Below are 27,963 nucleotides of genomic sequence, written 5' to 3' on the forward strand. Positions count from 1 at the left end.
TATAAACGCAGAATCTGGGAGTATTTTCTAGGAGGCCAAAGAAACTGGGAGTTTTAAAAGAAACTGGAAGTCTGAAGAAACTGAGATCTGATCATTAGAGATTCAAGATCAAACCAGAGTAACTGGAGAACGGAATAATAAAAAAGAATAAGAACAGGTCCTACTTCAGACAACGATAGAATAGATGTATCAGATTAACCTGGAAGCAGATCAAAATTATGAACTTGGGGAAAAGCAAAACTGTATGTCGACACTGGAGAAACACGCAAGAGCGGGCGGAAAGGATTTGACCCATGAAAGAAGAGGAAAGGGTTAGGTGACATGTGCACTGATACCACTTTTCCCCTGAGGACAGTCCCCAGGCTTTGTGAGGTAGGAGGGGAAACCTCTAATACTAGAAGAAAAGCAGAAAGCTATAGTTCTATGGGACTGACATACAGAAGGACAAAAGGCTGCAATGCCAAATCACCTGCCGTTGAGGAAGATAAGTTGAAATTCCAGTAAGGAGGGAATTCCTTAAATTCCGAACAGTGGGGAGTCCTGAAATCTAAAGATAAACTTCCCTGAAACACTTACTTGACACCCGGACTGGAAAATGTGGAAGATAATCCCAGTAAAAATTAAAAATAAAAATAACTAGACATACAAAAAAGAGAAAGTAGGTAGTAGAAATAGACCTTGAGAGAACCCAGATGAATGTTAGACAAAGACTTAAAAACTTCTATTTAAAATATGGTCAATACCTTAGGGTCACCTGGGTGGCTCAGTCGGTTAAGCGTCCAACTCCTGATTTCAGCTCAGGCCATGATCTCACTGTTCCTGGGACTGAGTCCTGTGTTCAGCTCTGTGCTAACAGCATGGAGCCTGCTTGGGATTCTGTCTTTCCCTCTGCCCCTCTCCCCCACTCCCCCACTCATTCTGTCTCCTCTCTCTCTCTCAAAATACGTAAACATCTTAAATAAACAAACAAACAAATAAATAAAATATGTTCAATAAGGAAAATACGGGCGTAATGAATAATTATCTGGGAAAGACCAGAAGAGCAAATGAAAACTATAAAAAGGAACCAGTAGAAATATAAAAATTCAGTGTATTGGCTTTAATGGAAGATTGGAGAAGGAAGAAAGGATCAGTGAATTTGAAGATAAATTAGAATACATTATCCTGTTTGAAGCACAGAGAGAAAGAAATCTGCAAAGGAAGTGAGCAGCGTCTCAATGACATGGGACATTCATTAGATGGTCTGATCTCCATATAATTAGAAGTCCAGAAAAACAGAAGATTGAGACTGGGGAAGAAAAAAATATTTGAAGAAATAATGGTGACAGTTTTCCCAATTTTGGTATTAAAGTTACAGAGCCAAAAATCAGTAAATCTCAAGTATAAATATAATCACATGCAGACACATTATAAAGAGTCCTGTTGCTGAAAACCAAAGATAAATTAAAAAATCTTATAAATCTGAGAGAGGAGAACTCTTTTCTGTTTTTAATTTTTTTAAACATTTATTCATTTTTGAGAGTGAGAGAGACAGAGCATGAACAGGGGAGGGGCAGAGAGAGAGAGGGAGACACAGAATCTGAAGCAGGCTCCAGGCTCCGAGCTGTCTGCACAGAACCCGACGTGGGGCTTGAACTCACAGACTGAGAGTTCATGACCTGAGCTGAAGTCGGATGCTCAACTGACTGAGCCACCCAGGCGCCCCTGAGAGAGGAGATATCAGTACAAATGATGGATGACTTCTCATCAGATATTTTGGAGGACAGAAGACAGTGGAACAACATCTTTGAAATGTTGACAAGGATAAAAAAAAAAAAAATCCCTGTTGACCTAGGTTCCTATATCTGTGAAGAATAGTCTTTAAAAAACAGGGAAAGTAGATATTTTCAATAAACCAAAGCTGAAGAATGTGATAGCAGAAGTTTTGACACATGAAGTCACTGAAGGCAAAAAGGAAATGACCTAAAATGGAAATTCAGATCTGTAGGCATAAAGCCCATTAGAAAAGGCAGGAAATATGTTAGTAAGCATTCAGAATTTTTTTCTCTTTTAATGTCTTTAAATAATAATTGACAAATTATAAAATTATAACACTGTTTTATAGAGTTTAGGTATAAATAGATGTAATAACACAAAGCACAGAATATAAATGAAATTATTTGTGCTAGGGTTTTTACATTTCACATGAAGTAACATAATTTTCACTTTTAGTACATGAAATCAAAATTATATAGATGCACACACACATATATTAGACATATGAATATTTATGTGTATATATCTCTACATAAATATGTGTGTGTATATATATGTTGTGTGTGTGTATATACATGTATATACACACACACAAATATGTATATCTGTATCTATATCAATATAAAACTGAGTTCGAATTTATCCCATAAACGTACGATTGGCAAAACATAAAATCAAAATTTATGTATGTATAAGGCATCATATTAATAGAATATAGGAGAAAAACCAATTGATGATTTCAGTATATTCAGAAAACACCATTTGACAGGATTCAACATCCATTCAGAATAAAAAATTCTCAGGAAACTAGAAATGTAAGGAACTTCTTTGACCTAATGGCATTTATGAATTTATTTACTTAAATGATTTATTTATTCATACTTAATGGTTGAGGGCTAAATATTTTTCCTTTAACATTGGGACTGAGGATGTTCACAAATACGTCTTCTATTCAACACTGTTCCAGAAGTCCTAGGTAGGCATGAATAATAAGTAAAATGCACAAAATTTGGAAAGGAAAAGTCTCAACTGTCTTTAATCACAGACCTTGTTGTTTACATAGAAAATTCCAAGTAATCTATAAAACAATTCCCAGATAAGTTTAGAAACTCAAGATACAAAAGCACAATTTTTTTTGTGTTTATATAGTAGAAACCAACAATTGGAAAATAATATTTTAAAATTTCCATTTATATTAGGATAACACAAAAGATACTTGGGAATAAATTTAACAACAGATGTGAAAGATTTCAACATGTGAAACTATACAACTATACATTGCTAATATTGAATTGTGATGACCTAAAAAACTGGAAAGTATACCATATTTAAGGATTAGAAAGCTAAATATTTTTAAGGTAGCAGTCCTCTGTAAGGTAATCAATGTAATCCTAATAAAAATCCCAACAGCGTAGAAAAGTGAAAATCTGGGGACACCTAGGTGGCTCAGTTGGTTAAGTGTACAACTCTTTATATCGGCTCAAGGCATGATCTTGCAGTCGTGAGCTCGAGCCCCATGTTGAGCTCTGCACTGAGCATGAAGCCTGCTTGGGATTCTCTCTCTCCCTCTCTGTCTTCCCCCCCCTGCTGTCTCTTGCTTTCTTCCTCTCTCAAAATAAATAAATAAGCATTTAAAAAAATAAAGAAAAATGGAAGTCCTATAGTCTAAGTTGATTTAAAAGACATGCATGAGAAAGTTAAAGGACTGAGAATTGTGCAATCTTTAAAAAAGAATAAAGTTGGAGGACTCATACTAGCTACATTAAACAATACAGATACATAACTCAATAGAACATACTGGATGGTCTAGAATATGCCCACACACATATATGATAAATTAATTTGCAAGAGAGTCCACAATGTTCCAAAGGTAAAGGAAAGTCTTTTTGACAAACAGTGCTACACAATGAATGTAATAACAACAACAACAAAAAATGAATATCAATCCCTATCTCACACCTTATACCTTACACAGATTTAATTTGCTCTAAAATATAGACTGGGATATAAAATCCCAAACTATGAAGTCTCTAAAAGGAAACATAGAAGAATTATTCATCGTCTGAATGGTAGGCAAAGCTTTCTTAGGATAAAGAAAGCAGTAAAGTCAAATACACCATTAAGAAAATAAAAGACAACTACAAACTGAAAGAACATTTTACATATGCAAAAACACACATCTATTATATATATATATATATATATATATATATATATATATATATATGTAATGTCTGGCACACATTTTATGTAACTAATATATCTGACAAGTATATTTGACCATTATAAGATACATGATAAATATTTGTTTTCAACATACATAAAGAACTCCTACAAATCAATAAAATGTAGTCTAACATAACGACGGACAAAAGATTTGAGTAGATATTTCATAAAAGGAGATACACAAATGGCCAATAAGCACATAAAGACAACATTATTTCCATGATACCCTTGCAAAAAATGCACAACCTGCATCTAATCATGACAAAACAAAAAAAAAACCCAGTGTGAACAACTGGCTATGGAGTAATTCTTCAAAATGTTAAAGCCAAAAAATACAGAAGAGACCAAAGAATGATCCAGATTGAAGGATGCATGCTAAGGAAGCATGACAGATAAATGGGATGTATGGTACTGGTTGGGCTGGGAGAGAGAGCTGGGAGGGACATTGTTGGTCGGCAGACAGACTTTCCATATGGACTGTGTGTTAGGTGATAGAACACTTCCAAAGTTTCATTTCTTAATTTCGCTGCCTGTCCTATGGTAATAGTAGAATGTTTGCAGGATAGAGAACCCACACTCTAGGATTATATGGATTTGAAGTTCAAGAAGAGGCAAACAAAGTCACATTGAAAGAAATCAGGACAGTGATTCCCTCTGGTGAGAGGGGATTGGTTGAAAGGAACCCTGGGCAAGTTGTGGGGTCCTGAAACGCTTTATGTTGCAGTCATTTGGGTGGTTACACAGTGTACATATTTAACAAAATATTCTGCTTGTACACTTAAGATCTGTATGTGCCACTGTATGTAAACTATATCTACAAAAAAACGGTGTAACTGAAGAAAACAGTTACAAAACAGATTTTTAAAAAAGACACGTTTTCAGTGCATAGTGTAAAAATCAGTGCAAAGAAATATACAGCTCTGCACATTCAAAAAAAAAGTTGAATTGTAAGATTAAATAAAATAACATTCCTCAGCATCGACAGCCGATTACGTACAAAGGATAACAATCATGGTGACGTCTCACTTCTCCGTAAATAAAGGCAGAGCATGATGAAGCAGAGTGTGTGGTGTCCTAAGGGTAAAAACACAGGTTCTTTACTTTAATATTATGAAGCCCTTTTTTTCATCTTTGATACTAAAGCAAGATGTTTGCAATTCAAGAACACTGCAATACTCCACTGTGGTTGCATGTGGGGAAAAAACATACTCAAGGGCCTTCTCCAGTCACCCAGGAGTTGGAATGAAATTGACATTCAGGAATTTGCAAGAGGAAAGATGGTAGAGGGCTCAGCAAAGCACCCGCATCAGGAGAACCCTACATGGCTGGTCCCTCTGGCCACAGAAATAGGCTTCCAGGTTTCCAGAGAGGAGGAGTGGGTGGGGCGGGGAGGGGGGGAGGGCAGAAAGAGAAACTCTTCAGGGGTACTTGTAAGTGTTAAGAGTTATCTTTCTGTGATGGAATTGTGAGCTAGCTTCAGGTGTGTTTCCTCCATTTGTTTGCTTTCCAATTTGTCAGCAGTGAATGTGTGTGTGTGTGTGTGTGTGTGTGTGTGTGTGTGTGTGTGTAAATATATATATATACATATATGTGAATATGTATGCATATATATGCATGCATTTATGATTGCTACCATACAGTATGAGGGAAATGGTTCATATATATGACGGAAAGACAATGGAGTATGAAAATTTTGTCTTTGTTGAAAATATTGGAAATTCCTGTGGAAAACTCCCTAAGACCTAGATCTTACTTTGCCTGGGACAGTCTGAGGCTGTGCCTGCCTCCCTGGCATAATTACTTCTGGTATCTGTTTTGTTCTCGGAACGGTCCCATGTTGGATGATAAATTTGTACAGCCACCAACTTAAGACACTTACAGAGATATTTATTACACACTGGAAGACTCAAAGTTTATTTGGCTTTGATCCCACTCTCAGAGTTTCCATGACATTTACATGGACTTCCCACTTATCATTAAAACTATAAAGGATGATTTTTTATGAGAAAATAAATAAGGTGAACCTATCCGTCTGTCAGTCTTTCCTCCTCTGAACAAGTCCCTGGGCCATAAGCCCTAATTATCTCAGAAGTAGAAGGCTAAAGTGACCATTTGGAGGGGTGGGTTTCCTCTGTGTTTATAACATGTAATAGGGACCTAACAGTTCTAGATTGTAGACTTCTTGGGAGCTGACGTTGTGTAACTTGAGCATCTGGGTTGCATGATTGTTCTTCTTAGGACAGTCAGGAAATATACAGAAGTAATTTATTAAAGGTTGCTAACACTGTTTGCCTATTTTGAAAATGAAATCTTGCTCTGCTTGGAATTTAGCTCTAGCCATAAAACCAGACTTGCCTGTAGTGTTCAATAACCAGCATGTCTGTCTCCTAACCATTACACAAATGTACTTGGAGGCCGTTTAATTATTTGTATGTGCCACTTCCTTCCATCCTTTGTCTTCCTGCAGACGGAACTCCCAAAATTATTTCTGCCTTTAGTGAAAAAGTGGTGAGTCCAGCAGAACCAGTCTCCCTCATGTGCAACGTCAAGGGAACTCCGTTGCCCACCATCACGTGGACCCTGGACGACGACCCGATCCTCAAGGGTGGCAGTCACCGCATCAGCCAGATGATCACATCGGAGGGAAACGTGGTCAGCTACCTGAACATCTCCAGCTCTCAGGTCCGGGATGGGGGAGTCTACCGCTGCACTGCCAACAATTCGGCGGGAGTCGTCCTGTACCAGGCTCGAATAAACGTAAGAGGTGCTTGTCAAATCAGCTCCTCAAAAAAAACAAAAAACAAAAAAACAAAAAACAAAAAAAACCAACAAAAAACCCAAAAAAAAAAAAAAAAACACATCTAACTCACTGTAGTGGAGAAGAAGGTTTCTGCATGCCCTGAGCTGAGTCTCGGAATGCCGAAAACAGATTCGCCGTTGCTTCCCATTTCCTACCCTCTCCTTTCGGCTCCATAATGGCCCAGATTGGGTTCATGTGGGAAGTGGCATTTTGTTCTTTTCAGTCAGCTTGTTCTCTTTGTTACTCTTCGATTTGTCCACTTGATCTTTTCTTTCTCGGTTTATGCTCTGCACGCTCTTTTCCTTCCTCCTCCTCTTCTGTTCTTCCACATTCATGGTAAAGCTCCATGTACCTGGTATTTTAACTTACATTCATAGTGCACCATGGCATAACCTCCATCTTGATAAACCTACGTCATAGAGTTTGAAAATTGAATTGCTCCCGGTGTTTTCACAAAAAACAGCATGATTGTTCAGGGCGGACTAATTACTTTTTGTTGAAGAAATTGCCTCTTCTCTTGTAATTCAAGACGTTTTCATAGAAGTAGTTGATACTTAGAGCATTTAACACTCCTTCGATCCATTTGAAAGTAATGAAACTAAAAGGAAAAAGAAGGACTGCTCAGTAGAAGAATCCAAATGCAGAGAAGATCGTGTAATAGAAAAGTTGAAAAAGATATTTTTCACATGAAAATAATCTACATTGGTTTTCTTTTACTCAAGGAAAAGTGTACCCGTTTCCACACATGAGATGTACCCTTAAATTATTTTCAAGAGTTCCTTTGTGTCTCTCTAGGGCCTGCAAGCATTCGGCCAATGAAAAATATCACAGCCATCGCAGGACGGGACACGTACATCCACTGCCGTGTGATTGGCTATCCGTATTACTCCATCAAATGGTACAAGAACTCTAATCTGCTTCCTTTCAACCACCGCCAAGTGGCATTTGAGAACAACGGCACTCTAAAACTCTCAGATGTGCAAAAGGAAGTGGATGAGGGAGAGTACACGTGCAACGTGCTGGTTCAACCGCAGCTCTCCACCAGCCAGAGTGTCCACGTGACGGTCAAAGGTAAGGCTGCTCTCCCTGTCCCCACACGTCTTGCCCTTACTCAGCTCTTTCACCAGAGGGACGATGAAGAGCAGGGGGGATCTTAGAAGCTGCATGTTTACAGTAGGACAGTTCCAAAAACAGGAAGGATAGAGTACCTCACATGTTCTGATCTCTTGACTCCTCGATGCATCCACTCCTGCATCAAGAGCTGTGGTTGATATGATTTTCTTTTCACGTGGAATTTTTGGTTTGGTTTTCCAGAGGACATGTGTTGTCAGTATTACCACAAGAAGAGAGAGAGAGAGAGAGAGAGATCATTGGCTTCGTTACCTAGTTGTCCGACAGATCATTTTAAAACACATATAGATCTTCCTCCACTTACGATGGGGTTACGTCCCAATAAACTCATTGTAAGTTGAAAATGTAGTAAGGCAAAAATGTATTCAATATATCTCACTACCAAACCTCGTAGCTTAGCCTAGCCTACCTGAAACATGCTCAGAACAGTAACATTCGTCTGCAGTTGGGCAAAAATCATGCAATGCAAATCTGACTTTATAATAAAATGTTGGCTATATCCTGTAATGTATTGAATACAGTACAGAAAGTGAAGAACAGAAAGGTTGTGTGGGTGAAGTATGGTTGTCCGTTTGGGTTGTTTACCCCTGTGACTGCTGGCTGACTGGGAGTCGTCTAGCATCAACGTGAGGGTATCTACTGCATAGCACCAGCTCTGGGTGGCGGGGGGGGGGGGGGGAGTAGGTTCAAAATTCAAAGTACAGTTTCTACTGGATGCACTCGTCTTCTACACCATCATGAAGTGGAAAAATCATAAGTTGAACCATCCTAAGTTGAGAACCATCTGAATTTTTGTTTTCCTAAAAAATCCTGAAAGCACGTTCTTGCAGAATCCTACCAGAAGAGGTTTTCTGTAACATATCAAGACTTCAAACAGACTTCTCATGTTGAATAGATGATCAGGTCAAAACAACAACATAGGAATTATATGATTAAAGAGCTCCACAGAAAAATTCCTTGATTTTTAAATGATTCTTTACATCTCAGTTCACCAGGATGAACTTTGGGGGATGAACAAAGTTTTCCATGGCCTTCCCCAACCTTTTTCCCCTATAAACCTTGTTAGTTTACCTTTCCAGGACACCTGTAAATACACACACACACACACACACACACACACACACACACACACACACACAGATGTTCATGCACACATATAATCTGTGTAATATATCATATATGTTATATAATATGTAGCATATATGAGGTATAATTTCACATTAATAATTTTGAATCTTTTAAAAATAGCCACATATCTTAAGACTTTTCTCAGATCATTAGAATTTCTTGGTAAACCAGACTGTGATAGCTGCATAAAACTTCATTTTGTAGTTGAATTTATTTCTTCAACTGCCATTCCTGAAACATCTGCTTGATGCTGGGCTCTACTCCAGGCATTGAGGGAAACAGTGATGAAGAAGGTAGACAAGTTTCTTTTCCTGTCGAACTTTCCTTCCAATCATGAGAGACAAACAGTAAACAAACAAAACAAGCAAATAAACCAGAAAGTATAATACAATGTAGAGAATTAAAACATGTCAGTATCTTAAATATTAGCTGCATTGGAGAATTAGAAGCTAGATCAATGAATGTTTGGTGCTTTGCTGTCTTAAAATTCATTTTCTATCTGAACGAATGTCTTACCCACACATTGTTTTGTAACATAGTAAGTTGATCATTTGGAAATTATTGGTTTGCTGAGTTAGGTAGATTTTTGAAACATTGACACAATTTATAATAATGTCAGAATATCACCATGGTTTCATCAGAAAAGTATTTCAGTATTGGGAAGCTGTCGAGTTCATAGTGACAGATACAAGTCTTACAAAAGTCTATTCTTTTGCTTGAAAGTTTCAATTTCATTGTTTGCAGCAAATACAGTCAGTTGTGATCATAGGAGTGACAGGCTTATTTCTTTTTTTTCTAGGAAAATGTCTGCTAGTTACCCAAGCCTGAATAGCTATAGCTTTTAGGCAGCCATTCTCTGTGGAAACAATGGAATTCCATGAAAAGAGTGGCTAGTTGAGCTTGTAACTCAGACAAGTGCACAAGTACTTTGCTTCAAGACAACCTTCCTGCTCAGCAGAGAGATCAAGTGCTTTGTGCATTTTCCCCATTTTGTTACACAGAGCATAGAACTCTGGAAATGTCATGGGCTTATTATTTTTATGGCTCCATAAAGTGTCCTTAGAAACTGCTTTTGACAAAAATTGGGACTGTGTGGTGGTAAACAACACAGTGACAGCTAGTACATTTTGGTGTCACTGCCATGATTTGGGTGAAGGCCCCAGCAGTCTTACCCACCGTTACTTTTGTGTATCTATGCAAATGTCACCCCAATGAGAAAGGTGAATAATACCTTAGTGTTACAGTGAAAATGATTATCTTTTTGCCATCTCCCTAAAATGTTCTCAGGGATCCCCAGAGGTCTTCAGATTACATTTGGAAAATATCTTGGTGCTAAATATTTCTTTCTTTTCTTTTCTTTTCTTTTCTTTCTTTTCTTTTCTTTTCTTTCTTTCTTTCTTTCTTTCTTTCTTTCTTTCTTTTTTTCTAAATTAGCTGCCACCAGAATATAAGCTTCTCTTTTAATTTATTTATTTAAATTCAAGTTAGTTAACATACAGTGTAGTGTTGGTTTCAGGAGTGGTACCTAGTGTTTATCACTTACACATAACACCCAGTGCATCAGCAGTCAAAAAGAATGAAATCTTGCTATTTGCAACAATGTGGATAGAACTAGGGTGTATTAGGCCGAGGGAAATAGGTCAGGCAGGAAAAGACAAATATCATATTATTTCATTCATATTTGGAATTTAGGAAACACAACACATGATCATAGGGAAGGAAGGAAAGCAAAAATAAGATAGAGAACCTAGAGAAGGAAGCAAACCATAAGAGACTCTTAAATAAATATTTCATTTATTTCTAATATTTAACCATTTTGAATGATGTGTCAAATGCCCTTCTCTATGCATTGGCCTTTATCTACTTGTAAGATGATTTATTTCAGGAAAAATTGCCAGGAGTGTGACCGTTAGATAAATGGATACAGATATTCTAATGTCAGGTTTTTAGGAGACATAAATTCAAACAAAGACCATTTGAATTATTCACTTATATTCTTAAAATGTTCTCGACCAGCAGAAATCAATGTATTAATCTTTATCCTTTTAATTTTATGTGACAGAAACTGACTCAAACTGGCTTATACCCAAAAGGAGAATTTATTAGCTCTTAATAACCAAAGTATTGATCATTTTAGAAAACAAATCAGATAGTTTTGGTTTCAAGAATTTCTTTTCTTCTAAGGATATATTATGTAGAATAATCATTTTCAGGTTCTTGGCGAGGATGGTCAAATGAAAGAAGGAACATATTATTTTGTGCAATATTTCATTATAGTTGCCTGGTGAGAAATAGCTGTCAGTGGGTGGGGAAGTTGAAGGGATTTGGGATCTGCACTGCTACAGGGAGGTTGGGGAAGGCTTCTCTGAGAAACTGACATCTGATCAAGGACACGGAGGTGGGCAAGATAGCCAAACATATACCCGGGACAAAGAGCATTCTAGGCAGAGGGAACACAAATAGTCAGGGGTGGGCCTGGCAACCTAGAGAACTAGTAGAGAGGCAATATGGCAGGAACAAAGTGGACACAGGGTAGAGGTATGGTCCGAATTAGCAGGGTCCTCTCATGTAGGACCAGGGCTGGGCTCGGAGGGTTTGAGTTTTTCCTTTGAGTGAGATGGAGGGGTGATCAGAGATGTCAGATTAAACAGAGATGTCACCTGGCCTGGGTTGGAAAAGGGTATGCCTGACTTCTATTGCTGAGACAAGGCTGAAGCCCAGAAGGGACAGAGAGGGGGTGAGGAGAAGACAGATTCTGGATATATTTTGAAGGTCTCCTCCATGGGATTCCCTGATGGATCGGATGTAGGTGTAAGAGGATAAAATCTGGGCCTGAGCGATGGAAAGACTAGTGCTTCTGTCAGTTGAGCCAAGAGAAGATGCGGTGAAGCAATTTAAGGGAAGAAATCAGGAGTCTACTTTTGGATGTACTGAGCTTGAAACATTAAGTGGATCCACTAAATAGACAGTTGGATAGATAAGAGTGGAATTTAGGACAGTGGAATCTTAAGAAGTAGATTTGGAGACATCGGTGAATGAATAATGCGTAAGACACGGGCCTACATGTGACCATCAGGAGACTGTGTACCTCACTGCAGATTTTCACTCATATAGACAGATTTATCAATCCCTTAGTTAGACTCACAGTAAATTTAGTCCACCAAATATCTGAAGGTAAAGTCTGATGGAAATTCGTACAAGAACTGTTTGAAATTTAAATCTGTATCTTTAAATTTCCTCAATGAGGACAGATCAGTGTATCAACCATGATCCTATCGATTGCAAAGCGTAGGAGCTCAAATCAGACTGGTTTAATAGCAACTACTACAGTGTATAGGGGAGGTAGGGGTGGAGGTCAAGGTTGTATTGAACTAAACTTTGGGAGGGACAGAGAGAACGTAGGCCTTGGGGGAGGCCTGGTCTAGACCTTTAATTACCATCTGAAGCTTCTGATTCTTTGGTGTTTCCCTCTACACATCGGCTTCGTTCCCTCTGAGTAGCCCTTCCATTCGGCAAGAAAACTGGCCCTGAGTGTCCCTGGGCTCACATGCCCTTTCCCCAATGGTTCCACATAGGAAACTTGTAGGGAGGGATTCTGGCTCCCTCCCAGGAATAGGCCACCACCCATTCCTGGACCAGTCACTGTGAGCAGACCTATGGGGTGCCTGGACAGGCTGCCCACTTACCCCCATACCTCCACACCAGGAAGAAGGTTGCACTTATCTAAAGAAAGAGGGACATGAAAGCAACAGACATTGCAAGCTGTCTCAAGATAGTGAATTAAAACATGAACGGAGCTGATCATGACTTCTGAATGTGTATTCACTTTACTTAGTAAAATGTGCTCGGTAAACAAAGGCCCCCAAGCAGGTCAACACCTCAGAAAATAAGTTCTGTCCAATAGCTAAGAATTCTCCCTAAAGGAAACCAGCCCCAGGGGCCAGAAGAATAATGTTAGGCAGCAAACGCCAAGTAAAGACCATTGATAGAAAGCATGGGGGAAGGGGCCAGGTGGAAGGAAGACGTCAGGTGCCGCAGGAAGTCAGATGGACGAGGGAACGAAGAAAGCAGAAAATCCTCTAGATGCGGGATGACGTTGAAACCAAGCAGGTCTTGATGAAACCTACAATAGACAAATGAACAAAGCAGGAGACGTCCCCGGCAGTCTCTGATGGTAGCCTTCTGGATGACAGGTTACACCTCCATGGAGCCCACCATATGAGACTCTCACACACTAACAAACATTTGATGGGAAAAACCTTAACAGTGAGTTTGCCAAGAAGCCTGGACTACTGAACTTGCTCAAAGAGGTGTTGAGTTGGTGTTCTTTGGATGTGTTTCACCTTTCGCGCAGATGTCTTGGCAGAGGAGAGAGTATAGACTTTTGGTTAGTCGTTGCTTCAAAGCATGTTTTAAGAGGAGCATCTTGTGAACTAAATACAGTTGTTGGCTATCAGTACTCTAGCACATCCCCTTTACTTTTATTTAATTTCATCTCTTCTGTGTTGACAGATCAAACTGTAGACACCAAAGGAGGAAATTGCAGGCTGGGTGTACAAGGATAAGCCGGCGTATGTCTGTGTGGGACTTCCCAGATGAAAAATAATGCATTCTGGGTTTCTGTGTATCACCTGACATCCCCTTTCATTTTTTTATTCATTGGTCACAGTTACCTGCATTGCACTGCAGCAAAAATATTTAGAGTAATTCAGTTTAAGACACTGCCTGCATTTCTTGCTTCAGATGACTTCTAACTTTCAATATAGAGTAGTAATTATACACCATGAGCAATTTTAGCCTTTCCTCAGATGTTATTAGAAAGGTTGTAACCGAATTGACTTCTGAACATTTACATTTGGATTTTAAAATGTTTTGAAATGAAATATGTAAATTAAGTCACACTCCAGTGGCCGGGATTGTGGTCTATGAATGCTTTTAAAAAATTAATAACCTTTACTGATTTCAATTAAGATAAAGGTTATGATAAGGGAAGAGATAAGAAATCAACTGAACGATAGGAAAAGACAGATTTTTTTTGCTTTGTGAATCAGGATTGAAAGACAGTCTTTTCTCATTTTGTTTATATAAATAACAGCTCGATTACCTTTCTGGTTAGACTGCACAGTGAATATTCTATTCGGATAATTTCAGAAGAGCAAGTGTGATCCCTCACACGTCGGCTTCCTTGGAAAGTGGGCACACTCATTGCTGTCAATAATGCCACAAACTTGGGGGGGGGCACACCATTTCTGTCTTGTTTCCAGGAGGTTCTTTTCTTTTTAAACACTGAAAGCATGGTGTGTGGGGGAGGGGGGGGCTCGTCTGGGTGCTTTTATTTCAACAACATTTGGAAGCAGTATTATTTTCCATCCATGTCCTTTTTGCTAATAGTCTTGGCCCTTTGCTTATTTTGTAGCATTGACTTACAACTTTGAAAAAAAAAACACAAACTTCAAAGATCGATTTAAACACCACGTTAACTATTGGTAATACCTAAAACATAAGCAGTTCTGAATTATAGTAACCAACTAGAAGCACCATTGTGCTGCTTCCGAGCACGTAGGGAGAAATGAAAGCCGAAATGCCTTCACGTCATTTCAATTTAACAAGCAGGGTTATATTTAACACATTTCAAAGCTTTCTCTTCCTCATTTTAGGTGCCACGTTGAACTTGAACAGTGCCTAATTGAGTGTTTTAATTGCTAGGGACCAGCACTGCCAAGAAAGTTAATTGGCTGCCGCATAAAAATGTCACCTTCTATTTATATTTATATAAAACTTTATAGTTTACAAACGCTTTCATATGTGTAACCTTAATTAATGCTCACAGTGACTCTGTAATGTACATAAAGCATGAGCAGAGAAGCGGAATTAAGAGCGTGCGGGAGGCTTGCTCAAAGCTGTCCAGTAATGTATTCGGGATTCAAATACAGGTCTTTGGATTCCAGTGCAGCCCTGTAGTGGGCCTTAGAAAAGCAGTCGGCATTGCAGTGGGAGGCCACGGTGGAGGGGAAGGAAATCAAGGCAATGAACCCAAGAAGAAAGCTCCTTGAAAAGTTAAGAAAGAAGATTATTTAACAATTAGGAAGCGCGTGAGGTTATTGAGGGCTTAATTTAAGAGAGAGAATGAGAACTAGTTACATTGATGAGAAGTAAAAGGACGAATGGATTTGGAAAGTGAGGGTGGGTAAGGACCCGAGGCGACTCCAGAAGTCCTCGCCTGGGTGACCGAGAGGCTGAGACAGGGAGCCTACGGTAGTCATGGCTTGGGAAGGGCTTTTGGAGAGTGAGGTTTGGTTGACAGCCTCTGGACCACCATTCTGGATTCGGACCACAGGGACTTTGGAACATGGGTTTGGAGGGCTCCAATGAGTGGAGAGCGACAGTCAACACTGTAAGAGGTCAAGAGTGACTGAGGAGCATCAAGCTTTCACAATGCTTTTTCATGAGTTTTTAAAAATCAGTGTTGGCCAATAATGAGATGAGATGATGATGCTCGAAACACAACAAGAGCGGTCACGGACATTAGCTCCCCCTTAGCTCATTTCACCGTGATCGTGGTGGCACTTTCCCATCCTAATGGAAGACACGCCTTTCTCATGCCCTGCTTCAGAAGAATTAGGTGCCGTTGGCAGTGTTTCTGGCCTGACCGTAGAGACCTTTTGCATTCTGCTCCCTGACAGGGACAAGGCTCTGCACCAGTTGACACGTTCTGCCCCCAGCACAGCTCTTTGTCCTCCTCTGCACCTGCTCTGTGGCCACGGCGATCTGGCTAGTGCTGCTGTGGGTGCAGCTGGGGAGGTGGAGGCTGAATTAAAAATGGGGCTCGCCTCCCATCTCTGAGCGAGCAGTCGGGAATCTGCCTGCCGATGACATCATTCTTTGGGGGCTCCTGACAGCTGATGCCGTTTGGCCCCTTTGGCCCCGGGAGAGGCACGGCTCTGTGCGCGGCACCATGGGCAGGGCCATCCACTCCAGACACTTGCCCCTCTGCTGTTCCAACCAGCCTCGGGACCCACCTCTGTCAAGGATGACGTTCTTCTCTCTTTATCAGCTCCGCTTGCTGCTGGGGTCATTGTTAGTATTGTTTGGGGGGAAATGCGGCATTTCCAGGCTAGTTTTCTCTTTCAGGTGCCTCATTAAAGTTGAGCGGCGTTGAATGTAGGGTCCTATTTGCTGGGTCTCGCGTGGCCTTAGACTGTTGTCATTCACAAAATTTTTGCACTGATTTTCAGCAACTGCTTAGGGAAGGTATAGTTTCTCTTATGAATAATACGGGAGAAAATAGACCTAGTAGAGGAATGTAGGGTAAGGTGGTAAATGTGCATTCCTTTTGTGGGACTTTGTGGTTTCAAATGGAGATTTACATTCTTTTGGTGACTCCCAGTGTGACAGAAGAAGGCTGATGAGGTGGGGGACTTGTACCACCCCTCCCCTTGATAAACTACCAAGGAGGAGTTTAATGGGTGCAGGTGGCTGCATTCACTCCCCTGGCTGACGATTTACGCTCTCAAGCTCCCGCAGGAGAGAATGACTCTCCTTTGGTTATAGGATGTCAGAATTGAGCTCTGAAGTCAGCTTGACTGTCTTCTTCAGACAGGTTTGTCCTGGAGGTGGAAGACCTTGTAATCCCCCCTTTGATTCTGGAAAACGAAGCTGGTACCTTTCTTCAAGGGAATCCTTCATTAGATTTTTTTAGAAATGACACCCCAAATTTTTTTTCTCTCAGTAGAAGAAAAGGAAAAAGATTATGTATTGGCTTTGTTACGAAGTCAAAGAATGCAGGCTTTTACTCAGTTAAAGCTAAGATTGTGGAAGAAATAATATTTTGCAATACTTGGGCTTGTTAAACATGGGAACGTGGAGAAGGAGAGAATTATGTAGGCATGAGAAAAAAAGAAAGGATGACAAGAAAATTATTGCACTTTCCCTGCCTAGCCCGTAATCAGTCTCTTTGCAAACATATACAAGTGTACTTGTACCTATATCCAGCACACAGTAAAAGACCCTCAGGTAGTGCTTAAGTAATATTTTTCTGATAATATTTTAAGTCAGGAAAAAAAACCCCACCTCTCAATTATTCAAAATCATGCAGTGGGATCTTTCATGTGGATTGGTACATATTGTAACTATATAACTTTGTGCACATGTGATATATAAAATAATGTTTGCGTATTTTATTTATACTTATATATAAACATAAAATATATGCATCAGTTAAAATCATGTATAAATATTTATATTTATATGCATTGGGTGCTTGGGTGGCTTAGTCAGTTAAGCTTCCAATTCAGCTCAGGTCAGGTCTTGATCACAGGGTCATGAATTCAAGACCTGAATTGGCCTCTCTGCTGGGCATGAAGCACAGAAAGGAGGTTATTTAAAAATTAAAATTATTTAAGATTATTAAATATATATATACACACACACTATTCATATATAGATAGACATATTTGAGTATATATAAGAGGTGCCTGCATATGCATAAATAGATGATACAAAGGTAAATCCTTAGGGATATTAATGAATGTGGAGTTCACCTAGATGAGACTACCATGTGATACTCACCTTGCCCTGGACTGAACCCGCATTTTTCCCGACTCTGTCTGCACAGACTTGTGCAGTGCCCCACCCTAAGCTTTGAGCCCGTCCTGATTCTGCACAGCCCACGATCACCGTAGTTCTTCCTCCTGTCGGATACAAATCTGCCTCCTCTAGCTGTTCCCTTTTTCTCTGGTCCCATTATTCCCTCCAGGGTGGCACTGAACAGCTGACCCCCACCTCCCCAGAAGCTGCCTACTGAGTATTTATGTGTGTATTTATTTATGTGTGCACTTATTTATGTGTGTACTTAATATACTTATTTTAAATCTACTTTTTAATGCCCTTATTAAGATAGACATATAAATGGGGGCGCCTGGGTAGCTCAGATGGTTAAACATCTGATTTCAGCACAGGTCATGATCTCACAGTTTGTGAGTTTGAGCCCCGTGTCGGGCTCTGTGTTGACAGCTCAGAGCCTGGAACCTGCTTCTGATTCTGTGTCTCCTTCTCTCTCTGCCCCTCCTCCGCTCACGCTCTCTCTCTCAAAAATAAATAAACAAAAAAAATTTTGTTTTAAATAAAAACTTAAAAAAAAAAAGATAGACATATAAATGTATATTAAAGCATGCAAAGTAAATCTTTTTGCTGTTGTCCCCCAGCCCTTTGACACTGTGCCTCATGCTACGATGAATATTCTAGTAGATGTGCCCCTGTGTGATATTAACTTGGTATCACTAATGACTGCAGAGCGCCCTCCAAAACACACTTTAGGCTGCTACCAGCCACACACAAGAGTCCACATTTCCCCATATCTGTGCCAGTGCTTGATATTATCTGCCTTTCAAAGTGTTGCAGATCTAATGCCTGTGGATTTTATTTTAATTTGCTTTTATTCCATTACTACTGACGTTGAGCATCAAACTCTTCATTATTAGATATCTGGGCATCCCATCTGTGAATTTCCTCGGCCCACCTTGACATCATTTTTCCTGCGATTTTTTCCTGCTTTGCTGTAATTCTTCCATGTAAATTTGAATCTCTTTGTGAGTACCTTTTTCACGGCTGCCTCTCAGTTGTCTCCCATGGGGTCTTGATTCAGAAGTCCCTGAGCTCATGGAAGATCTATTCCTACACTATTTTCTGTGTTCACTCTATGTTTATATTTCCACTGTGCACATTTAGGTCTTTAGTCCACGTTGAGAACTGTAGATACAATAGAAGTGGGTGTCAGTTTCTTCTTTCTCTATATATTGAGACAGGTTTCCCAATACCATTAACTAAATGACCCATACTTTCCACTCTTCTCCATATACCGAGATACGACGGTGGTGTCATCACAGGCAGTCTTAGTTTTGTGACACGTGCTAATGCTTTCTTTGTGGATCTCTTATCCATTAAAAACAAATGTTTCTTCTTACATTTGTTGGGCGTAAATCTGTGTATATGTGTTCAATTACATTTAATAGTTGTGTTATGTGTCATCTCTAGCTTTTTTTATCCCCTTCATTGATCAGTTATTAAACTGGGTGTTAATATTACTAAGTATAATTGTTGATTTACCTATTTTCTGTCATAATCTCTGGGTTGTTTTTTTTTTTTTTGTCTTCAATTATCTACTGTATGACTCAAAAGTTCCTCTTCTTGCCTTCTTTGTTTCACATTTTTCCTAGGAGATCTTTTCTCATCTTTAACTCCTGTTTTTCTGTAGCCTTTTGTTTTATGATGTTTGGATCAAATTTTTTTAAATGTTTGTTCGTTTTTGAGAGAGAGACAGAGCATGAGCATGAGCAGGAGAGGGGCAGAGAGATAGGGAGACACAGAATCTGAAGCAGGCTCCAGGCTCTGAGCTGTCAGCACAGAGCCCGACATGGGGCTTGAACCCACAGATCATGAGATCATGACTTGAGCTGAAGTTGGACTCTTAACTAGCTGAGCCACTCGGGCGCCCCTGGATCTAAGTTTTAATCATGTATGTGTGTGCATGTGCGTGTGCATGTACGTGTGTGACTTTTGACACAGGTTTAACACCTGTATGTTTATTTTAATTAATCTGATATCAAAGGTTATTTTAGATTTTAATTACATTGTTAGCCCCATATTTTCCATTTAATCTCTATTTCCTGTTCTCTGCTTTTACTTAGAACTAGATAGACTCACTCCAGTACTGGTAATTAGATTTATAATATGATCTGTTTAGGCTAAATGGTCATAAATATGCCGCAGTCGTATTTCCATACAGATGAAGTTCTTTGCCCTAGCTATTCACTTCAGTCACAGAATTTGTTAATTTATTCCAGAAAGAATCAGTTGCTTGTGTTGTATATTGATCTAGGCGCGGGGACAGCATACCTTGGTTCTGCAGACCTGACTTGTTCAAGTTGTCTATGAGTGATAACAAAACCCAGAGGGTTTTACTCTACCTTTCACTCAAAGACGCAGAACATGTCACTGCTGATGCCCATCTAGTGTGAATCCTCACCATGAAGAAATTGACACAGAGAGTTCCAGAGACTGATGCATGGACACACATCTGGTCTGACTACATGGAGAACTGTCTGTGTAATCAGTTCTGCAAATTTACGATGATGTGAATATTGTGTGGACGGACTACCAAAACAAATATGCTGTTTGTCTATTTTCAGGCATTTAACCATGTTGCTCCTTCATTATATCACTAGTTCAGTGCCCTGAAATTTGTCAGAGAAATTTAATTGACTTACAGCTTCATTGCAATGGTGTAACTACCTTTTTATACCCTTGTTTCACCATGACGTATTTCGATCTGTTGCTCGAGAAATGTAGCAACTTGAAGTCAGTTATAATTAATAACCAAGCTTCTGAAGAAGGGTGACCTTTTCTAAGTCAGGGTCATGGAAAATACTCCTCAAGTAAATAGATGACTGACAATCATTATAAAACAGCTGCTTGGAAAAAAAGGAACAGGAGCTAAGTTTTAAAATGAATGCCTGTGCTCTTTTGAATCTTGCCAGTTCTTGTCATGTAGCCCCACTGTCATCACCTCTGGTTAGAGCCACATGGCTTTGCTTCCATGGATAATTTATATAAGGAAAAGCAAAGTACTTACAGTCCACCTGGATGAGTCTTTTCTCCATCTGGATTAGTAAAACCTGAGCTAGATTTCATTTTCTTTTTTTTTTTTTAAGTTTCTTTATTTTTGAGAGAGAGAGCACATGCACACGTGGGGGAGGGGCAGAGAGGAGACACAGAATCTGAAGTAGGCTCCACACCATCAGGACAAAGCCTGATGTGGGGCTTGAACTCATGAACTGTGGGATTGTGTCCTAAGCCAAGATCAAGAGTCGGACGCTTAACCAACTGCACCATGCAGACACCCCTAGATTTCATTTTCTTGAAGCCATGATGATTCAAATAGCTTTTCTTTAAATATTGGAGATGCAGTCTACTCAGTTTTATTACCAAGTGTAAATGTGTTGCTGCCCTTCACTGGGGAAAAGCAACCTGACACCCTCCTCGGTCCAAGGTGACTCTTAATTGTAAAATACAGAAATTCTCATGAATTCTCGAGTTGTTCATCATTTGTAAATGTTAAATGAACTATTTTTTTCAGCATGATATGGTTATGGCTATGAAGCACCTTCCAGGAAGAAACAGCTCACACGACTAGGATCTAGAATCTCCTCTGGAAACCACCCAGCTCCTTCCAGCCACGGGTTGATGATAGCATAGGTGACCCATTCTTCTTGAAAAGTGCTTTTGAAGGAGACACTGCCATCCTTCTCAGAGTTGGTTGTAGTGTTTTTACATCCCTAAATTCCAAGCAGTCTGTCTTTCCTTTATGTCTAATTTGTATCTTCCTAGCTGACGGGAACAATAGTTTCTGTTTCTCTTCATTATGATTCTGCATTATGCCTTAAGGATGTTTTTTCTTCCTGAAATGCTTTAAATGTATTTACTCTCATGGGCTTTAATTGGTAATTTTAAGCAATTTTTGAAAAAAAAAAAGTTATTTCTCTTACCTATCTCCTTACGTTGTCACATTTATGGCTCTATGGTTATCACAATTTGGCAGTCCAAAATACCTTGTTTAAAAATCATTGTAGAAGAGTTACTCTTATGTCTGCACTCTTCCAAAGTTGTACTATTTTTATGTCAACTGAGCTATTCTGTTGGCAGGTGCTCAGCTTAGGAACCTTTGGCTTTAGGCCTCATCTGCTAGGAACACTTTACCTAATATATGTAGTATGTAGATATGCTTGGGCACTCATACCTATGTGTGTTTTGATTTATATTTGCCATGCTTTCTTGTATTTCTGAGTTGAGGCTTTTGCGAGTTCTTGAGTACTGATTCCAGTATTAGCACTGAATTCTTACTCATTTTAGTTCTATTTTATGTATATTAGTGAGCTTATGAATATCCATAACCCCTTAGGATAGACAAAATTTCAGTTCTGAACATCGGCTGAACTTGGGATACCGAAATGAATACCAACCAACCAACCAGCAAAGGAACACAGACTATTGTTTTAGGTAATGAGTAACAATCTTAAAATTACACTTCTAAACTATTTTTTTTTCTTGTGCTTCTATCAATGACAGAATGTTTCTATTCTATTCTGAAAGGAAGATACTTTCAGTCAAATACAGAGTGGTCTCATTAAAAGAGAACCCAGCATACATGATAATTGTCTTCTGGTCGCAATCTGAAATGAATAAAAACATGGGTGGATGGACGGGTGGATGGATGGACGGACGGACGGATGGATGGATGGATGGATGAATGGATGGATGGATGGATGGAGTATATACTGGCAATGTTACATACAGATTTGGTTTTGTTATTAATAGTAGATCAATTTTTACTGTAGGTGAGTGAGACTGTTGCAGGTTCAGCTCTCCAGGAAGCAGTCTCTGAGAGAGAGAGGTTTTAGTGTGTATGGTGTTTATCAAGGTGTGTCCCAATAACCAGCACTATTGAAGGAGGGAGAGGAAGAAGGACTGGGCACAGGGAGGAGAGGAGCTGTGGTGCAGGCTGATGACAGCCTTACCATCCCTGCAGGGAGCTCTGGAGAAAAAAGGACTTTCAGGGCCATCTGAGTTGGGCAGAATTGTCCTTTTCAGCCAGTCATTGGACGTAGGCCACCCCAGAAAGAGTCTGTCCTTGGGGAGGTGGATCTCTGCAGCCAGAACAGTCTTCAGAGTGGCTGGTAACTGAAGGGTGCTGCCTGACATCACTCCCAGCACTCGGGGCACACATTCGTTCTTGAAAAGGAATCTGGGCCACGTGTCACCGGGTGCATCAACTTCTACCACTTAAATAGATGCCAAACAGCTATCGATGTGCATCGTAAATGCTTTTCCTAAAAATATTTTTTCCTTAAATTGCTCCCACTTTCTATAGTGACATTAGTCCGATATTTCAAATAAGAAATGAAAAGGATCACGGTGTATGATGATAGCATAATCGAACTAGACTTTCGTCATCAAGATAATTTGTAAGCCAGAGGACCTCTTTAGTTCTTTGATTCTGTAGCAGGATTCTCACACAGAGAGTCATGACACCGAGGCCTTTTTCTTCCAGGAAGCAACTTCATTTGTGCCGGCATGGCTCAGTTGGGCTCCTACCCGAAGAACTGAGCCCCGAATGCCATGTGGCGTGTTTTTTATACATTTTTTTACTTTTCGTCTCCCATATATGGTAACACACAAACATGCAATCTGATTAAGTGGTCTCATGTTACATAGTGGTGAGCGATGTTGTCATGTACACGTATAGCCAGGTTACCTTGAGGTTTGTTTTTTTTTCTTTCTTTAGAGAGGAGACCCTCTCTACCACAATTCCTGTGCCTTATTGAATTTATTCAGGGAATATCTGTGCATTTACTGTGAATGGGCTGCAGTCAGTGGAAGGACCTGCAGACAAATAACCATTACATATCAGCAGGTACCAGATGTCTTGAAAAGGGAGCAGCACGGGATGAGAAATATTTCTGCTCGCCGTGGGAGAGCAGTGGATAGACAAATAGGAAAACACTGATTTCAGCACAACACCGTCAAAGAAATGTGTATGCAGGAGGTCTTTTAGGGACAGAGAAGATGGACATCTAACCAGTTCTGGTGCTAAGGTGGGATGGGAAGCCTGGAGTCAAGAAGAAGTCTCCAACAGAAACTGACTTGAGTCTCAAAGGGGATCTGGAGACTGAAAAAGTCTCTGAAGCAGCTAGCAATGGAATTGAGTGTTCACCGCAGAAGATGGTGGGAGTGGGAATGGGGTCCTGGGGGGACATGGGGCAGAAATGGGATCAGAGGATAGTTCCCTATGCTCAGAGTCAATCAGCCCGAAACAAAGAATCCCCAAGCAGCATGAGTCAGCACAGAGACAAGCATCAAGTTGCAGTGTTTGTTACCTTCTACTTGATCCTAAAAGCAGTGAAGGAATTAAGGCAGAGGGACGTGCTCACAACTATGTTTTAGGACATTAATATGGTGGAGGTCTATAAGATCAGTTGCAGTGCAGAAAGATTAAAAAATTAGGGAGACCTGTTAGGGCACAATGGAAAAGGTTTTAATAAAAGATGATGGTGGTGTGTTTGGAAGAAAAGGAGCCAGACCAAGAGATACTGAGAAGTGAAGCAGAAGAGACACCGTAGCCTGCTGATCGTGGCTGGAGATAAAGAGAAATGCACAATGAGGAAGGCTTTTATTATCCTAGCTTCTTGTAGCTGGGAGATTTTGTAAGCGCTAACAGGAACAAACACTGAATATGAAGCTTAGATTAAGGGAAACCTGATACTTTTGGTTTTGGATTTGACATGCTTCTGGGACATCAAGATGAAAATATTAGCAGACATCTAAACAAGCAGGCATGAAGCTTGCGAAGGAGTTTTTGGTTGAAAAATGTAGAAATAAGTCAGCCGGAGAAAGACAAGTATCATATGACTTCACTCATATGTGGAATTTAAGAAACAAAACAGATGAACATATGGGTGGAGGGGAAAAAGAGAAGAGAGGGAAACAAACCACAGGAGACTCTTAATGATAGAGAACAAACTGAGGGTTCATGGAGGGAGGTTGGTGGGGAGATGGGCTAGATGGGTGATGGCCATTAAGGAGACACTTGTTGGGATGAGCACTGGGTGTTGTGTGTAAATGATGAATCACTGAACTCTACTTCTGAAACTAAATTGTACTGTATGTTAACTAACTAAAACATAAATAATAATAAATAAATATAATGAAAAGTTAGGGAGAAAAAGAAAATGTAGATCGGGGAATCAGCAGCATGGAGTTAACATCTGGAGTGGAGGGACAGATGAGGTCATCAGGGAAACAGGAAGGAAGCAAGGCCAGGACCAGCGGCCAAGGAATGAGGTTTCCACCAGTGTAGGGTCAGTTGGGGGCACACAGTCTCCAGTGAATTGGAAGCCTCTGGTTTCTTTGGCATCTATTGGCCCCAACAATGCCCTTTTTACTCACACACACTGCCCTCCTGAATCCCGGCCTCCTGCCTGTCCTTCTCTGGCAGGCATGGGCCCAGGACTGACAGCCTAACTTATGGTGAGTCCAGAGCAGCTCTGGCTCAGGAGATCATGCTCACATAGCAGTGCTCCACTGGCCCAGATGGCCATAACTGAATAAGTGAGACCAGATCTTGACTTTATCTCCCCAACTTGCCCTACCAGTAGGAGTAGAGGTGGCTCAGCACAACCTTGAATTAGAAGTCCTGGGCCCTTACGCTAATCAGACTGTGAAACAAAGCCTCACCTTTGTCCTTATCATCTCATCGTTATTGTATATTGGATCTATTTTCCTTTCTACTCCCTAACTCTCGGCTTGTCTAACATTCAGAGTGTAAATACATGTTCATTATCACCTGGAAAAGATATTTTTCAAAACCATTATGCAACTGAGACATACAAGACATTATTTATTCCACTAGATGTGGGAAGTAGGGATGAACATGATACAGCTTCTGCCTCCTGGGTCATTCTACTGAAGGGAAGAGGCATGTGCAAAGACTGCTATGCTCATGCGCCATACTGTGACCCTTTCCTCTATAGGATCTTAGCAGCAGGCTCGTGGAGTGGGTAGAGGAAGAGTTTAATCTTGTGGTGCAAACAGAGTGGAGAACTACATCACATGGGGCTAGGAATCTACAGTTTTGGAATCTAAAGCATGTTGTAAAGTAGCAGAATCAGACAAATAATCAGTCTTTGGAGTGGAGAGACAATTGAGTGACATGCTCCTCTCACAATGACGCATGCTCCTCAGCCTCATCGTTTTAGAGTCACAGCTTGTATTTCAGCAGACGGTACGGGGCGGTAAGCCTATGCTGGTCCTAGTCATCTCCAGTGGGCATGTGGGCACCTCAAGTGCATGTGTAATCAGGACTGAGCTCCCAGAGATCAGCCATGGGCTTTGCATTTCCATAATGGACAGGATCCGCAGATGCGGTTTTTGGAGACTTTGTGAAACAGGCAAGATATAAAACAAGAAAACTTCTTGAAGGATAAGGAGAGAGAGTTTGTTGGACAGAACGGGGAAAAGGACATGGGAAGATGAGAATATTCATTGTTGTAACCAAGAAGACTGGCTTGAGGTAGGCTCTTGGAGCAGCCGAGACCAGAAGCTGTCAACCTGAGACTGTCTGGAGGCGTGGGGAATTACAGCACAACTAGAAAAGAGATGATAAATGTGGAGTTGATCAAATTATATATGATGGTGCAAACTCAGCCCCCATGCATCTCGACATCCATGTAACATATTTGCTTTTTCCCAGTGAGTTGTGGGCCCTGGGGCCAAAAAAAAAATGGTAGGAAAAGGAAAGAAAGGGTGATGCTTGCTCATTGAGCAGCTTCTGTGCACCCCTGGGGCTCTGTGCCTGTGTGTTCCATGAAGCCCTCACCAACGCTCATGAATTGTGCTCTTTATCATCACCTTACACATGAAGAAACTGAATCACAGACTTAAAGAAAGTGGATGAGGAAAACACTGCAAATTACCCAAGATCGCCAACACCCAACCCATGTATCTTTCATGTCATACTTCTCTCTGGGAAGAAAATAACAGCTCTTTTTTCCCCATAAAGAAGAATATACAACTAATTTTTGAGGGACAAGACAAAAATATATGAGCCTGACTTTAGAGAGAGTAAGTGTCTATAAATTAACATTTGGTTGCACTTGATGGTTCCTAACTGCTTGGGAGAGAGGAGCCCCACCAGTACAGAGAATGAAGTCAACAAACCTGGTAATTAGTGACATTTAGCAGATATTTATATGCTTTGTGAGGGCAGGTTAGGTCAACACCTGTTGTAGGTCACATTCCGCATTTCTGTTCCCGTGATATTACCACCTTTCACTGTCAAATAAGATTCAGAGAATTTAGCTTGAGAGGTGATCTAATGGACCAGATACAGCAAGTGATGTGTCTCAAGTAGGTGGTTTGGCTCCACCAAAGTCATTGCGAGTACTTTTTAATCGCTTCGTTTATTTTTTGCCTCTAATTTTATAACTTACAAATGTACAGCAAGAGATTTGGGGCCCTCTAAGAAAATTTAAGCATTTTATACAGCAGACTTGTGTTCATGGCTAAAGCAATAGAGGCAGTCTATGTAGTGAGGTGAAAAGTGTCATGATCCGCAAATCAGTCTGATGGTTTAGTCTGCATTTTAAAAAGTACATCCTGATGTGGCAAGTAAAACAAATAACAAACCTGATTTTGACGTTTTTCTGGGAAAATGACTTTTCCCTCTAACAAAATCCTCTTTTTTATCATGAAAATCTTTAACTCTTTTGGGTGGTTTTTTTTTTCTAAATATATTTTAAAATATTTTATTTTATTATTTTTTTCCTTTACAGATATACCGCTCAACACTTTATGTCACTTATATTAAATTATGTTTCTATATGTTGTATATCCATTAACAGAGTTTGACAGATTTTATGCTTTTGTGTTATAAATTCTATACAAGAATTAAAGGTGGACTTACACATCAAAATTGCAAAATACAGCATTCTATACTTGCCCATAGATTTAATTTTACCAGAGAACTGCATATTTCCATATGGCTATGTGTTGCAGTCTAGTGTCCTCTTTTTAAAAATTTTTTTAACATTTTTATTTATTTCTGAGAGACAGAGAGAGACAGTACACACAGAGGAGGGGCAGAGAGAGAGGGAGACACAGAATCTGAAGCAGGCTCCAGGCTCCGAGCTGTCAGCACAGAGCCTGACGCAGGGCTTGAACCCACAAACCTTGAGATCGTTAGCTGAAGTCAGACGCTTAGCTGACTGAGCCACCCAGGCGCCCCAGGTGTCCTTTTATTTCAACTTGATATTTCAAGTTGATATTTCCTTTAGGTTCTCCTGCAGGACAACCCTGGTAACCTTCCTCTGTTT

General features: G+C 40.1%; 1 protein-coding gene across 2 annotated transcripts in view; it reads left to right on the forward strand.

The window, feature by feature from the left end:
* DSCAM (DS cell adhesion molecule) overlaps nucleotides 1-27,963 on the forward strand; it is a 693,896-nt gene that overhangs the window by 458,327 nt on the left and 207,606 nt on the right. For both annotated transcript variants that reach the window (XM_053220540.1, XM_053220541.1), the window contains exons 7-8: nucleotides 6,449-6,745; nucleotides 7,577-7,852. In XM_053220540.1, coding sequence (XP_053076515.1) covers nucleotides 6,449-6,745; nucleotides 7,577-7,852 — 573 coding nt within the window. The remainder of the gene's footprint in view (nucleotides 1-6,448; nucleotides 6,746-7,576; nucleotides 7,853-27,963) is intronic.

Source organism: Acinonyx jubatus, chromosome C2 (assembly GCF_027475565.1).
Source record: "Acinonyx jubatus isolate Ajub_Pintada_27869175 chromosome C2, VMU_Ajub_asm_v1.0, whole genome shotgun sequence".
Taxonomy (NCBI): domain Eukaryota; kingdom Metazoa; phylum Chordata; class Mammalia; order Carnivora; family Felidae; genus Acinonyx; species Acinonyx jubatus.